Source organism: Peromyscus maniculatus, chromosome 12 (assembly GCF_049852395.1).
Source record: "Peromyscus maniculatus bairdii isolate BWxNUB_F1_BW_parent chromosome 12, HU_Pman_BW_mat_3.1, whole genome shotgun sequence".
Classification (NCBI taxonomy): domain Eukaryota; kingdom Metazoa; phylum Chordata; class Mammalia; order Rodentia; family Cricetidae; genus Peromyscus; species Peromyscus maniculatus.
Window position 1 is genome coordinate 85089516 of NC_134863.1, and position 16578 is coordinate 85106093.

The 16578-nt window shown below is 47.3% G+C and overlaps 1 protein-coding gene and 1 long non-coding RNA gene across 8 annotated transcripts in view; one reads left to right on the plus strand and one right to left on the minus strand.

The window, feature by feature from the left end:
- Erg (ETS transcription factor ERG) overlaps positions 1-16578 on the minus strand; it is a 100508-nt gene that overhangs the window by 2132 nt on the left and 81798 nt on the right. For 3 of the 7 annotated variants that reach the window (XM_006981361.4, XM_076549284.1, XM_076549287.1), the window contains exons 6-9: positions 16303-16374; positions 8684-8752; positions 8021-8077; positions 7404-7451 (exon numbers count right to left, since the gene is read on the minus strand). In XM_006981361.4, the coding sequence (XP_006981423.1) occupies positions 7404-7451; positions 8021-8077; positions 8684-8752; positions 16303-16374 (246 nt within the window). Of the gene's footprint in view, positions 1-796; positions 6306-7403; positions 7452-8020; positions 8078-8683; positions 8753-16302; positions 16375-16578 lie in introns of those variants that run through there. The other 4 variants (XM_076549286.1, XM_076549285.1, XM_076549289.1 and 1 more) reach the window with 3 other exon arrangements.
- On the plus strand, positions 6990-8184 carry LOC143268173 (uncharacterized). Its single transcript, XR_013043893.1, has 2 exons — positions 6990-7537; positions 7993-8184. It is a non-coding gene; the product is annotated as an uncharacterized LOC143268173 (long non-coding RNA).

Here is a 16578-nt window from a genome sequence, read left to right on the forward strand (position 1 = left end):
TGAGGGGGAACCACAGGACATCCTAATTCTGTTTGCTGCCTGTGACCCCTGGCTCCTTAGGGACCGTGCGGCACATGAAGGCTGGAGGAGGCTGGAAGCTGCTTCAGCTTTTCCACTGCCCAACGCTGCTGCCTCCTGAGAATGAACCCTGAAGGAACTATTCCTGGAGTGTCCTCATTTCTGTCTCCACTTCTAAGAAACTGTCCTTGTATGACCGTCCCTGATCATTCTCAGGACGGCCTCGTAGATCCAAGTTCTCCACACAAAGAGGAGAACACACACAGGGCAAGGTTCGGGGAGGTCCTTTCACTGCAGAGTTCTTTCAAAGAGCAACCAGGTCACACCGGTTTCGGGGGAATGAATGAGCTACTACCCCCCCCCCCCACCGTTTTTTGTGAGGCAGAAAAGGCTATGGATGGCAATAATAGCCCAGCACCATTTATATTGGCTGGGTCCAGTGAAATAACAAAAGCCAGGTTTAGGAAATGAACATCTACAAGTTCATGGAAAATCAAACAGAGAATGGAAGTAAACACTGTTATTTCTAACGTAACATCTGGCTGGTGCTCAGAGACCAGTTCTGCCAGAACTTTCCCCAGCACAGAATAACTCACTCAAAATGAGGAAGTTCTGAGAAAGAACCAGCTCTGTTTCAAACCAGATCACCCATTTCCAGTCCCGGGGCAAAGAGAGGCTGCCTCAAAGAACTCGTGTGTGCGTGTGTGTGTGTGTGTGTGTGTGTGTGTGTGTGTGTGTACGCGTGTGCGTGTGCGTGCGCGTGTGTGTGTGCGTGTGCGTGTGTGTGTGTGTGTGCACGCGCGTGCGTGCGTGTGTGTGTGTGTGTGTGTGTGTGTGTGTGCTTGTACGTATGGGTGTTTGTGGGTATGGATATGTGTGTGTACACATGTATGTGCTTGTTCAAGTGTGTGGGTGTGGCTATGTGTGTGTGTGTGTGTGTGTGTGTGTGTGTGTGTGTGTGTGTGTAGAGGTAAGAAAAAGACATTTGGTGATGTTGTCTCAGTGTTTTAAGACAGGCTTTCTTGTTAGCTTGGAGTTTACCCATTAGCCTTGGCTGCCTGGCCAATGAGTCCCCAAGATCCACTTACCCACACCACTAGGATTATCAGGGTTCACAACCACACTGAGGTTTGGGGGTTTTTGGTTTTCTTTCTTTCCTTCTGTCTTTCTTCCTTTCTTTCATTTTTTTCTTTTACGCAGGTTCTGGAGATCAAACTCAGTTCCTCATGTTTCCAGTGCAAGCACGTGGCTGACTGAACCCTCTCTGACCCTCATGACTTTCCAGAGAACAACCTAAGCAAATCACTCTAGCCACCATGTTACATTGCTCCAGGGGATCTCTGGATGTGTAAAGGGACCCAATATGTCCTCGACAAGGTTTGCCCTCCCACTTGCCCCCATGGCTGGGGCCATTCTGCTTTGTCCCCTGGCTGCCCACTTCTCCAGAGGGCAACCCTTGCTGGACAAGAGCACAGCTGTGCCCAGACAGTCCAGGCCAGACTGACAGACGGAGCTACAGGATACTCCTGTTCATGGTCCATAGCTGCTTAGTGAAAGTTATGTCGAGTACTAAGAGAAACAAAGTTAACTGGCACAGATTTGAGTTTAAAAGTGAGTGGGAGGCAGATATTTCTTCCCAGCCTCCAGGGCAGCACACTGCCTTGGGCTCATTACCAGAAATATTATCTTTTATGATACGATAAGTAATGTGAATAGATGTGATCAATGATTATAGTAACTTGGACAATCATCCATTCAGGGAATTGATGGGATGTAAAATTCAATGATGGATTTGCTTTTCTTGAACCCTTCACACCCTCTACACACTGTCCAGTCCTTGTCTCCATGTAGGCTCCATGGAAATGGGGGGGTCTGTGGATCCACCCAGAGATGCAATAGCATCGTGAGAAAGGTCAGCCTCTTTTCACTATATTCTGGAAAGGGTTGTTTTCAGTCAAGCGACACATTTGAAATGTATTAACAGCTTGTAGCTTGTCGGAATGGAAGCCTGTGCTGTTTTGGAGCTACACATACAAACTGTTCTCAATCAAGGGCTGCTGCCTCCAACATCTCATTAATATGCATTGAAAAATATAAAAGATGGAACGAGAGAACCATATGGTTTTAGTATATATATTGTAACCAAAGGATTAAAACTTGAAAAAAGAATTCCATGGATGACCTGGGAATAGGAGAAGCTGTGAGTTTTGGGTTTAACAGTCTAACATATGCCTCACTCTAAACATGGACAGTTGCTGGAAAATAAATATTTAGTGTCAGCTTCCTCCCATAGGGAGAGAGCCACTCTACAGATTTCATACAAATACACAGACCAAATAACACTTGGTATCTGTTCAAACATTGGCATCATCTTTGGGAATGTGTCCCTCACCCACTTCCCTCATGAGCATGTGTAGGAGGGAAGCAGTAGGGGGAAATCGTCTGTCTCCCTCGCTTCTGAAGAACCAGAAAACAAGCTCTACATGCATGGCTGGAAGCTCAAAGCTCAGAGGACAGATGAGCTCACATAGCCCTGGGCTGTTCACTTTACTCATTAGATAGAAGGACAAAGGACTCAGGGCTCAGGACTGAGGACGAGCCTGCCCAGCCTTCCCACTGGCCTCCAAACCTGAAGAGGAAACTAGCTGTAAAAATCAACAAACGCTTAAGTAAACACTATTAACAGAAGCGGTCCATCAATCCCTAAACCACTTAGGGCCACACATGTTCTCACTGAGCAAGAGTTCTCAAGGATATGATGGGGGTCGGGGTCCTGAGAAATCATTACTGGGTAAATTAAGTGACCTACTGTCTGCCAAAAATTCTAAATCAATTTATTAAATTGCTACTATTGCTCATACTGTGATGGTCATCATGTGATGAGGTGCTGTGCAGAATACAGTAGAATACAGAGCAGGACTCTGACAAGAAATGTAATGAGGGCTCAGGGAGTGGCTTGGGTCACTCACCGGCCAAACCAATCAGGAAAAACAAGATTGCGGCTGGGGAGAGTGCTCAGCATTTGCCACGCAAATCTGAGGATTGGAGTTCAGGTAACCAGAGCCAGGTAGGGACAGTCTCCCATCTGTAATTCCAGCCTCCTTCTCACTGTCTGGCTGGAGGCAGCCAAATGCAGTTGACCACTCAGGACCACCACCCTGGCCAGGCAGAAGCTTGGAATGGGGCCATTCTCAGAGTTTGACTTCATCCTGAAGTTCCCTGGGAGCGAGGCACTACTGTAAATGCTCACATGTGACGGTGTGTTTAATCCCCGCAACATCATGTTTAGCCCACAGGAGAGCTGAGAAAACATGGGCGCACACAGACGGACTGATCTTTATGCCCAACATCAGCAGAGGTCAAACTTCTTTGTCCTACACAGACCAGTACTCTCTGGCCCAGTATCTACACACACCTCCACAGCCTCCTGGTCCTTCCCAGGCTGTCTTCCCTTGGGCCTACAAATTGTTGGGCACTCTCCTGAAAGTAACAGATGCCTACTTCTAACAACTGACAAAACCTTTCTGAGATGGCTCTGACCCTTTCAAGGCGTTGAGTGTATCTTCACACCCACCACTTCAGAATGCCTGGACGGACCTCAAGAAAAGTTCCTCCACGGAAAAGAACTTGAACTCCATCATAGGTACTCAGTGCTCAGCAGTTCTGGTGGAATGTAAAGGGGCTGGTGGCTCATCACTGATTCATGAGGTGGGGATGCCAGGACACACCTTTCTCAGCAGGAGAAATCGTATTCTAAGCACACACCAAATGCATATTTGGAATGGAGACTTTGGAACGTCCATACCCTGACATCACCTTGTGCATTCATATGCATGACAAGGCTTGGAGAGGGGACTCAGCCATTTAAAGAATGGGCTGCTCCTCTAGCATCCTGAGGTGTCTTTACTAGATCAGTGTGTTTCTTGGAGAGAACAAATCATTGGTTCTTGTTTCTTAATTCAATCCATTAATCAGCATCCTTTAGGTGCATTGAGATCATCTACATTTAAGATAAACATATAAAGGGGTTTGTTATTTCCTATAAATGTGTTAGCTGGTGTTTTATTTCTGCTGAATTATTGGATTTCTTTTCCTGACACCATATTGGTTTTGAAGGTTTAATGAGAAGTCTGGAAATTCAAAAAATTATCTCTGTACATAGGCATTGTTTTTAATTTTTAAAATCAAGTTTGGGTGGGGAAGGAGTGTTGAGGATTGAACCTGAGGCTTCACGTCCAGACACATATTCTTAGCCTTCTTTTAACACTTTGTTTTGAGACAGTGCCCCACTAAGTTGTTCAGGCTGGCCTTGAACTTGTGACTCTCCTGACTCAGCCTTGAACTTGTGATTCTCCAGACTCAGCTTCCCTAGTAGCTAGAAGTCACCGATTTTTGAGTGACAAAGGATTAATTTATCAGAGAATAGAAAGAGATACTCAAACAAGAAGCATTTTACTAAACAAAAGATGGGGACATTCTGGTGTCAAAGGCCACACGAATCAACTGGCTCAGAGCCTGGGGGTGTATGACCAGAAGTCTCCTTCCTTGTAAACTAATTGAGTCTCTTGACTACCAATCAAAGGCTGGATTCTGTCATTGCCCAGGTCCTGCAGGAATGGTCTCAGCATAGGAAATGTGGTCCTTGACACTGGACACCAGGACCAGTGATGGACCTGTGATGCCTCAGGATGTTGCTCCTAGGCCCAGGGTGTGCTTCCGACTCCTGGCTCTGACTTGGCATCCTTGCCTACAGACAGCATCCCAGGATGCAGCTCACAGGAGGAGAAGGGGGCACCCTGAAAGCAGGCACTTAGCTTAGGAACAAATGACTCCCTGTGGCTCTGTTTTCTAAACAAGCTGAGCGTGGGGACAAGGACATGATGGGCATGAGCAGAAGGGCTGGAATGGTCTTGCCTAAGGCAGCTTGCCACTGTCCTCCTCCTCCTTCCTCTTCTTGCTCTTATGCCTTGTCTGCCTCCCCTTTCTTCCTCCTCCCCCTCTGCCTTCTCTCCCTCATCCTCATCCTCCAAACCTTGACAGCTGTACAGCTAAATCAAAGTGTTTCCTTTCTTACCCACAGCTCATGTTTTCCTCCCCTCAAGCTCATCTTCCAGAAGTGTTGGGGGAAAGAAAACAAAATCAGCCTTTAGAGACACTCGGTTCCAGACTGAGCCTCCTTCCTGTTTGGTTGTGACCCAGGGGAAGCTCTTTGACCTCAAAGGGCCTTTGGCTCCTCTTCTACAGGATGGGGATAACAATGCCGTGGGCCATACAAAGCCTGGAGGGGGACCACAGGTGTAAACACTCCCTGTGAGGCGGCCACCGTGGAGTGGGAGCTTAGTTATCACCACCTCCAAACACAGCCATGCAAAGTCTTCAAGTGTATGTACGTGTGCATTCGTGTGAGTGAGTGCAGGTGCACACAGCCAGATGTACGTGTGGAAGTGGGAGAATAACCTTGGGTGTCTGTCTTGTCTTCCACCTTGTTTGAGGCATCTGTGGTTCACAGCTGTGTATGCCAAGCTGTCCCCGTGAGCTCCCGGGGATTCTCTGGTTTCAGGCTCCCCTCTCGCAACAGGGGGACTGGAAACATACAAGATTCACACACTTCTGACTTTTATGTGGTGCTGGGGATTCCCCACTGCACAGGAAGCACCTTGCCCACTGGATGGTCTCCCCAGCCTCACAGCTACTATGGTCGTTAGAATAGCTATGAGACAGTTACAAGGAAGGCTGAAAGGAGGTCAAGGAGGGACTGCTTGGAAGTCCTGGCCACCCGTGGTTAGCCACAGAATAGACAACGGGTTGTGATTCCATGGGGTAGAGATCATTGGATCTACCTGTGCGTATCTCTCCACTGGGTGACAGATCCCTGGGGCCAACCGTGTCTTGTCATTCTCAGGGATGAACTAGTAAGCACATAAGGTGCTGGGCACCACCCTCTGGGCTAAAACAATGAAGAAAACAGCCTCCTCTGTTTGCAGAGCTGTTTCGAACATATTTACAGAATTAATCAGCATTAATCAAAATTTCATGGCAGACTCCGTCGTTCAATCATGATGGTATTTCAGGTTCTCCGAGAATGGATTCTCTTGTGGGGATGTGTGCAATGATGGCATCTGAATTGTTGTGTTTTCCAACCCCTGTTTGGCTTAAGGTTCAGGAAACAGAAATCCCAGCCTGCACCTGCAGTGTGGCTGTGACATCTTGACACCGAATTTACAGTTGAGAATATGAAGCAGATGCCATGGAACCCTGGAGTTCATGCCAGCACAGCTGGTTCTGATCTGAATACAAACAAACAGAACAAGCTCGTTGGCACCAAAATGTGAGGACAGGTGATGGGTCTCCGCCAGGTATCGCGAGGAGTCTGTTTTCCTCCTGTGTCTAAGCTCAGAAATACATCCTCACAGTTGACCATAATTGGAATCTGATGGATGTAATATTATCTTTTTTAAAATACTGGTTATTGGATCTGGTTTGTGACAGGTTGAATTATGTCCCCTAAAATTCATATATTGAAATCCGAGTTTCAGTAGCTCTGAAAGTGACCTGTTTTTTAGAGACAAGGGTTTTACAGAGGTTATCAAATAGACTAAGGACACTGAAGAAGCCCATGCTCCAGTATGCTGGGGTCCTTATTCCAGAATGACTGGTACATTTTAAGAAAGGAAATGTCCCAGACTGAGGAGATGTCTCTAAGTCTGATCTTCAGGACCTAGATTTTTAAAAGCCAAGCTACAGCACATGATGAGGCAGAGACAGATCAATCCTCGGGGCTCACTGAACAGCTGGCCTAGCCTACCTACAAAATCCCAGGCCAGTAAGAGAGCCTGTCTTAAAAAAACAGAAAGATAGATGGTGTGATATTGTCTGGATTGTTACCCTAACACTCAAGGTTATCCTCTAGCTTCCATATACATGTACAATCACACACACACACACACACACACACACACAGGGTGGGGTATGAACACAGAAGCACAGAGAGGAAAGACAATTAAATGAAACACAGGAAGATGATGCCATCCAAGCCAGGGTGAAAGGCCCTGAGCGAATTCTTTCCTCATAACTCAGCAGCTCCCAGCCACCAGCCTCAGGTTTCCAGCCTTCAGAGTTATGTCAATGCACTGATGGTATTGAACCAAAACAGCCTGTGTTACTTTGTTGCCACAACCCTAGAGAAACACTATATGCTCAATTAGGTTATAAATTTCCTTGCTGAAGCTAAAACTTTAATTTATAACCTGACCCCCCCCCCTTTTTTTTTTTTTCAATAAAGGCAAGTTTCATAGTTGGAGAAGTTTCTCACCAGGCCAAGTTCTCCTTCGGAAATTGTCCCAATTCTAAAGTAACTATAGAGCAGATCACGAGTGGCAACTCACCTGGATTAGCAAGGCGGCTGCTGGTGGGTCCCAAAATCTGGTAAGGATCTATGAGAGAAGAAAATGAGTCAGATCTGGGAGACGCGGCAGGGGTCTGGTACCATGCAACTTCCGGCTGACAGAACCGTGTAGAGGTGAGAATGCTCCCTGCCCCCCCTCCCCCATTTCCTGCTTCTACCTCCTACACGAGGTAAGGCGTCACACCAGATCTCAGGGGAGCATCACAGTTGTAGGAAAGTTCGGGGTCCCAGATTCCCACCACCAACCCACAACCCTCACTATGCCAGGATCTAAGTGGGGGCAGTGCTGGGCCTGGGGCCACACGGGCCAGGTTGTTCAAGGTCAGCATTCCACTGCATTTCCACCTTGACAGACACAGACACCTAGACACACACCACGGGAAGTCAAAGCAACGGAACCCACAGATCCCAAGGGCACAGCCGGATGGTTTGCTCACATTCAACCACAGGCCTTAGAGATGGTTGAGTAAAATCCTTCCAACTCATCTTACATACATGACAGTTGTGAAGTTCATTTTAAAGAGGGAACACTTTAAAGACCCCCAGCTAAGCCTGTAACCTTTTTTTAGGGCTCCCAAGATGGCTTCTGAAACACACCTAACTGAGGACGCTGATCTTCGGTTTTGGGCACTGTGGAAGGAGATGGCTGAGCAGCTGAAAAACAAAACAAAAAGAACAAAAAAAGAAAATTAGCCACAACCCAGATCGGGCTGCATGTCTTCAATGTTTTTTTACTTTATAATCAATTAATTGTCAGCATGGTAATTTTATTCTACAACAAGAAGCATTTGTGGTAAGAAGAAATTGCCCCCTCTAATGACATTAAATATAAACATTCTAAAATGTTTCTCATGATTTAAAAGATTTACTGTAGACATTACTTCTAAACATAATGAAGAGAAACTTGAGCTGGCTTACAAAAGAGAATGAAATTAACTACGGTGTAAAATAAATAGATACGGGAAAGTGCCAGGGAAGAAGAGGAGCCAGCGGAGGGAGCCGCGGTGAGAGGAAGCAGCAGTTTGCTCAGCTCGCCAGTGTGTAAACAAACCCCATTAGTCCACACGGAGAGTCACCGTTCCAGTCACTTCTCAAACAAAAAGAACCGCGCTTAAAGAGCACACGTGTTTTGCCACCAAGGGAAGGACCCCTCTGAATGTTGCAAAGATCACAGATCAACCACTGAAACTGCAACTGACCCTGGCTATCGTCACCCTTGCCTTGCGACACAGCTCAGGGCAGTGGGGGCGGAGCCTGTACCTTTGGACTGGGGGGCGGGGTGGCCATGGCCGGTCCAGGCTGTTCTCCTGGGAGGCTCATAAGGTAAATCTGTAAAAAAGAGATAAATGGACTAAAGAAAAACACAGCTTTTTTTTAATCACAGATTTGTTTCTTAGAATAAATACTGACATATTAAAAATATCAATGTATGCCGGGCGGTGGTGGCGCATGCCTTTAATCCCAGCACTCGGGAGGCAGAGCCAGGCGGATCTCTGTGAGTTCGAGGCCAGCCTGGGCTACCAAGTGAGTCCCAGGAAAGGCGCAAAGCTACACAGAGAAACTCTGTCTCGAAAAACCAAAAAAAAAAAAAAAAAAAAAAAAAAAAATCAATGTAGGTTTTACCTATACATTGCACTTTGCATATTTTATATAGTTGTATGTATATTTTATTGATCTAAATAAAACGCTCATTTTCATTTAGCTTAAAACTATCATTCGTAGAATCTTCTAGACTTTGCTTGTGTGTGTGTGTGTGTGTGTGTGTGTGTGTGTGTTATATGTGTATTATATATGTGCAGGCACACATGTGTGTGGAGGCTGGAGAGGCCAACCTTGGATATTGTCCTCAAGTGCCATTCACATCGGTTTTTTGTTTGTTTGTTTTGTTTTTCAGCTTTTGTCCTTGGGGCACTGGGGCTCATCTGGGGCTCACTGATTTAGCTAAGCTGCAAAGGCACATGTCACCAGGTGCAGATCTCTACGGGGAAACTGGGATCAAACTCAGCTCCCCAAAGCAAGCACCAGACAGCTGAGCCAGCTCCTGGCCCCTCCTGCTCAGTCTCCTAAAGCCTTTTCCTAGGATCGGAAATCGAGATCATAGCACATTACTCTTTCACAGGCAGACTTACCACAGGACTGGTCAGAATCTACACTTTCACCATCTTCAGAACTCAGAGCCCACACCTGGCATGAATCACCCCAAATCTACCCAGCGACAGACATTCACGCTCCTGCTGTCTGCCCTCTACTTGGGAATGAGAGCCGCTTTCTTACCCCCCTGTGATCCGCTCCCGAGGATCCCCTCACCTCCCTTTGACAATCTTACCCACTGATATCGTCAGTCTTAATCGGCTTAGTTGTTTTTCTAGGCAAAAGGCCTCTCTTTCCTGTTTCCTACGAGAACTTAATCTCTCTCTAAAATGAATTGCACAAAACAAATTCCGGACTGAAACGATTGTCCTACAACACATCAACAATGACATAAATACACGCCAGTTATTTTTATTTATACATAACGTTACTTGTGCTGCGGACCGCCATTACCCACTGCACTTGCTAATGTAGTAACTACAGCTCTGTATTCCCAGTGGAGGTTCTGTCACTGAGGTGCTTGTCACATCAAGCTTTTAGGTTATTTCAGTTTTCTTTCAGAAATAGAGCCCAGAATCATTATTTCTCTCCCTCTTATTAACCATGTGTATAGGGAAGCTACTTCTACATGTAATTCGATTACAGAGCTGTCTCAAAACTGCGATCTAGGTGTGGTGGTTCAGGCCTGTGAGTCCAGCACCTGGGAAGCAGAGGCAAGAAAGTCAGCACAGAGTCTTCATCAGTTACACAAACTATCTGAGGCCAGCCTCAGTTACATGCCCCGCTACCTCAAAACAAACTGGATCTAGGTGTGAAGGCTCGTGTCTGTAATCCTGGCACTTGAAAGGCTGAGGCAGGAGGATTGCTGTAAGTTCAAGACCAGTCTGGGCTCCAGGGTAAGATGCTGTCTTGGAACAAAAGCAAAACTTTAAATGAATTTTAAAACAACACTCCCTTGGTTGGTGGGTCTCCGTTCAATGTCAAGCGCCACTCTAGACCACCTGAAAGCCACAGCCACGTACTTGGGCAGGCTTGCTGCTCCCACACAACAGGGGATGGCCATGGAACTCTCACTTGGAGGACGGAGTGGTGCAATTATTTTGGGTCTCTCTTTAAGTAAATTGTTTAAGCTTACTCAAAACTGGCAATCTGGTGGATCAGCTTTCAAAGACCCCCACCACGCTGCCAAGTGTGTGCCCCTTCCTATGTTCACATCCGAAGAGAGCGACGTGAAACCCAACACAGAAAGGCCTTAATTCAATCAGTCTGTTTGGCTGCCCCCATCGCAACTGGTGTGGTCTGTGAAATTCTACCCTCCTGGGCTTCGGAGAGTGAGACAGTTTTCCTTTTAAAAACCCCACTATTGCTCATTCTCTCGGGGGCACTTCTGCATTCTGGGACCTTCAGCTTTTCTAGAGTTGGGAAGGCATGTGGGAATGAAATCTGTAACTGCAATCAATTTACAACTAAATTCCATCTTACATCTCTGGAAACATTTTGAAAATATATTCTCAACCTGTCTTGGTTTTATTTCTAAAATGAAAAAATAAAGGCAGGACGTGGGGGCAGAATTCCGTGAGCTGGCTCAGTAGGCAAAGGGGCTTCCTTCCAAGCCTTGTTACCTGACGTGGACCCCCAGAATCTGCACGGTAGAAGGAGAGAGTCAACTCAGCTAAGCTGTCCCCTGATTTCCACGTGGCATGTGTACACCCCCACCCACACCTCAAAATAAATAAAACGTTGTAATATTTATTTTTTAAAAAATGGTTAACCAGAGTTTTATGACAGAAATCAGTAAGTGAGATACCCCACCTACTTCAGAGGCAGACAGATACACCAACAAAGGCCGATTTACCAAATAAAAATGGTGGTATCACAGAAGTGTGTTCCATGGATCATCAACCAAGACACCCTTGAGGGTTAGGAATGCAGACTCTAACCCTGGACTTAGAGAATGAAGCCAGAAGCCCGCTCAGGTCCCAGACCACTCACACATGTGCGGAAGCGTGCAAAAGCCAGCTCCAGAGAATTTCCACTCTAAGAGTTCCTATAAAATTCACCATTCTCAAAGATAATGACTTCAGGAATGCTAGCCAGACTATGGAGATCTAACTACAACTGTAGAACAGTCTGGTATGGAGGTTCTAAAGGGGCCTATGGGTCCTGAGCTAGAAGAAGGCAGGTGGATGTACCAGAGAGCCTTGAGTTTCTCAACTACACCCAGAACAGCACTGGTTGTGAAGTGTGGCTGGGAAAAGAACACTAACCATCACACTAGAACTAATATTTGGAAACTCTTTATTCATAAAATCCTTTGAAAGATGAATAGCCATGTCCCACCCTCCCCTGGAAATAACAACCACCAGGCTGAGTTTAATTTTCAGCCAAGTATTTGAGATGTTTGCATGGACAAGTGATTAACATGTTCACAAACACACTGCCCTGGTAGATACGCGGGTCTTGTTTTCTTTCATGAGAGTCTCTGCCAATATTTCCTTATCAGCCACTGGTCACACGCTGTGACACTAAGCCCCCTCCTGTGGCAGATGACCTCGGGAAATGCTGACCTTGGAAATTTCTGGGGATGAGGAACGATCAGGATGGTGGCATATATCTACCCCGACTGCTTAGAAGACCACTACCCATGAGCCTTTGCTGCCCAGCCTGATAGAAGAGCACAGGCTTTTAATTAAAAAAAAAATATATATATATATATATGTGTGTGTGTGTGTGTGTGTGTGTGTGTGTGTGTGTGTGTGTATTGTTTTACATTTAAATTTGGTGAGCAGCCTAATGCCGAGTTTTTTCCGAGTTGTCTTTTCAAAGGAATTAGCTCACACATTTGTGCACAGGAAGTCACTTTCTGGCATTCACTCTGCTATTGTAGCTGTTGAAAATGATTGGCAAGCCTGAACCCTTTTAAAGCAATCTCACGGGCAGCTTTGGATGGCTATCGAAACATGGTATATGCCACGATCCATATGAAAACAACAACATGGAGATACAAAGTAGGGGAGGCTTGTCTGGTGCAGACCCCCACACATAGCAGCTTGTGTGTTTTGGGGGAACTGAGATCAGTTTCTAATCCTGAAGGAGGTCCTAAGACATCAGAGGATCATCCCAGCATCCTGCCTTCCTCCCTAGTGAGGGGTAAGTTCTACTAAGCTGCATTCTCCATTGGCTCAGATCACTGGAGGGGGCTTGCCAGCTCTTGACCTCCACAGAGTCACTTTGCATTTTAAAGGACCAGGACTTGGCTCTCTGGAACATTCATCCTCATTCTGCAGAATCTATACCAGGTCTACAAGATGTCTCTGGTGATCCCCTGGAGGAAGGAAGGAGATGGGAAGGAATGGATGGGCCTCCTCTCATGCATTTGAAGTCAATGAGGAAGGCAAGGTAGTAGTCGAAGAGTTACTGCCTAGAACCAATCTGCAAAGCTCTGGAGAGCAGGAATTTTTTGATTCAGCCTTTGGGTAATTAACCTGCACCATCTTCTTCATCCATATCTTTCTAAATTTTTCTTCACCCCTACATCAAACACCTAGAGATCATGTTTGTGGATGATGATCCTGGGCTTTTAACTATGCTTACAAATCTCTGTGGCTGTGTAGAAACTTGGAACAAGCAAAGAATGCAATAAGCCAACTGCTAAGGCCCGAGGTTTACAGAGCACCCAACTGAGGGGTACAAGAGCCGTGGGCTCACCCAGCTCAGTCACGCTCAGCAGCAACAAGTTTCAGAGTTTCATGGAGGAATCCCCCCCCCCAGAGGCACCAGCTTCAAAGTCACACTCCACACAAAGCTGTGTGTGGCAGTTACATACTCCAATTACTTTTGGTGACACCCTGGGTACTCTCGAGCTATCGTGGTGATGGCGGAGTAAAGGAACAGCCTACACGAAGTCTTCCATGTAATAGGCCAGATTTCCCATGACCAACTCATAAAAGGACAGGCTAGGTAGCGTGTCATAAGGCCACACTGCTAATGCGATTCTGTGGCTGGCGCCTGTCTCTGACTTCCACACTTTAAACTGAGATCTCAAGGGTCTGTGGCTCTAAAAGAAACAGACTCAGGGGAGGAAAATGGTGTGCACAGAGGAGCTGGGGAGAAGGGTTTGGGGTGATAGTAACAAAAGGATGGCCACCAAATCACAGAACACACAAGATGTGCCAGCATCCTGACAGGGGACCAATCCAGGTGCTCATTCAACAAAGATGAGGGGAAGAAGCTGTGGTCTTAACCTAGAACTGTGGAGAGCAAAGGCACAGCCCACGGAAGAGATGGCTACGGCACAGAGGCAGGAGGGGAATGGAGCCCACGGGTCGTGCACGGTTCTCGGATAAATTAACCTTTGCAGAAGTGTGGTCATAAAAAAAGATGGAAGGGAGGGAGGGAGGAGAGAAGGAGGGGGGAGGGAGGGAAGGACAGAGGGAGGGAAGGAAGGAGGGAGGGAAGGAGGGAGGGAGGGAGGGAGGGAGAGGGGGAGGGAGGGAGGGAGGGAGGGAGGGAGGGGGGAGGGAGGGAGGACAGGTAGGTAGACTGTGACTGGAGGCAGAGGGAAGGCGGTCAGGTGAGGGGAACCATTTGGCAGCAGGATTCAGAGGACGGTGGGTGTGGATGGAGGCATCCTGCAAAAGGACGAGAATGCCATCTCATCTGATCTCGTGAAACACAGAAGTCTTGTGGTTTTTCTGGTTTTGTTGATTTTTTTTTTTTTTTTTCTTGCAGGGGCCCTGGTGAAACGGCTCTAGTGTAGAGAAGGTGGGAGAGTCTAAACGGACTAGCGACCGAAGCCTGGCTTGCTGGACCGGTGCCTGTCCCTCACGCTGAGTTAGAGAATGAAGTGGGCAGGGACACACACAGGACAGGAACACAAAGGACAGGAACGTGGGTCTCTGCCACCAGACTCTCAAGAAGCCCCCCTGCCCCACCCTGCCGAGATCCTCTCTGTCTTGCTGGGTGTGTGCCTTTCTTCACAGGCTACTTCCGGCTGCTCTGACTGAAACCCCTGCTGCTACCTGTTGCACCCCCCCCCCTTTGGATTTTTTAATTGGTTCAGAAAATGAACCTAGACAGTCACACCACCACCCTACAAGCAAAGTTGCGACAGGGCCCCTTGTCCTGTCTCGCCAACCAGCTTACCACAGCGGCTCACAAACCCTGGCCTTGAAATCCAGCCAGCAGCATTCCTGAGGTGACTTTAAACAAACATAGTTTTTAAATTGGCTAATTAATCGTAAAGGCCAAATGTTCTGCGGGGAGCTTTCATTTATTTTTAGCTATGGGTAGAAGCATTTTTGAAAGAGCCCCGGAATCATTCATGTCCATCCATACCCTCCCTTGTGGGTCCCACAAGATGCACTTGTAGGTAGCAAGGTCAGAAAGTCCTGGAGCCAGGGAAAGGGCAGGCCTCTGCTCTTCATTCTCAATGCTCTTGGTGGCACTCTTTGGGGCCATCTGAGTTATCTAAAGACACTGGGTCTGTTCCATTACTTTACCGACCTCTAACATGACAGGGGACTTTAGCTGGGCATTTTCACGTAGTTTCTAGGAACAAAGAAGTAAGCTTTCTCGCTCAGGCCAGAGAAGCTACAGCGTGTGGTCAAGGGTACGAAAGCGCTCCAGAAAGTATCCCTATCCCCACCATTCAGCCAGCCCCCAGCCCTAGTTTGTCTTCCTCCCCCAAAAGAAAGAGCTTCTGAGCCTGGGGACCCGGTCAGCTAGACTCACGCAGGCTGGACGTGCAAAGGGCCATGGAGAGGCAGCCTGGGCTGGGGAAGACATGTATGCTGGACCAATGGGGAAATCCACTGTGCTTTCTGGAACTAGGATCCCCTCAGTGTTCACGACAGCATGAGGGATTCCAACATACAGGGTAGTCATGGCCCCCATGAGGGGTGGTGTTTAAGAGTGACAGACCCATAGTTCACGGTGTCCTCTCCCTGCCCAGTTCCCTGAAGGCCTCCTGGCTGTGTTCACATGGGTCTGACTCCTTCGACTCCCAGGCCTCCAGACTCCAGGTAGCACCTCTATTGCCTGCTCTGGTGCTTAATCTGGTCCGTTCTTGGCTCTCTCTGGCTCCAGGTAACACCACTGAATTATCTTCTAGAACTTCGTGCTAAATCTTCCTTCCAGCTTACTGCAACTGCCCCTCGCCAGACCCGGACAAGGCTCTCAACCAACCACAAACCTAGCGGAATGTGCAAGCGAGCATTCTGAAGAGAGACAGTGCTTGGAGTCTGGTTCAGCTTTCCTTTCCCAGAGGCTAACTCTGTGACTGGCATTAGATAAATGTTTATTTTTACATGAACGATAAAGTAAGTTAATTACCTAATTAAATCATCAGAAAAGACATAAAGTATGACTCTGATGTAAATATTAGATGCTGGATGCTTCTCCTCTGAGAAATGGGGGATAAGAATCAGTTGCTACTGATTTTGGAACTGCTCTCCCCTCAGAAGGGACAGACCGCACATCAACCCTTCTCTTAACTTGATGGTTCAAGGGCTCCTGTCTTAGGCGTTGGCCCAAATGTTCAAAGCTACTACATAAGGCCCTTATCTGTGTCTGACTCCACAGCTTGGCCACTGTAGAGTGGTCTCTGAATGCAGCAATCCGGCTGCATTTTGGTTGCACATCAACAGGGACAGGGAAAAGATTGACTGCAAGGTTCTGCATTTCAGGTCCAAGGCATGCTCCTGGGGTCATGGGCTGCAGTCCTGGGTCTAAACTGGACTTCTGGGAGTCTCTCAATGAAGGAATCACGCGGGGGTGTGTTAGCGTACCTGGCCTAGTTGTAATTCTTTGCGTAGCTTCGGGATATACTGAAGTATTTGGGAATATAAAAGCTGCACCCCCTGCAGACAAAAGGAAAGACACAGTGTGAAGGTCCTTTGTGGTGACTGCTCACCTGAACATCAGTGCCATCCGACCTCACCCTGGAATGTTAGGAGAGGCCTTGAAATGTCAGCAGAGTTCTGGGCAAACAGGAGCCCTGGGTCAGACTCGGATCCTGAATGTGAACGAGTCTCCCGTGTGCTTGAAATTTTATGCTTTCTTTA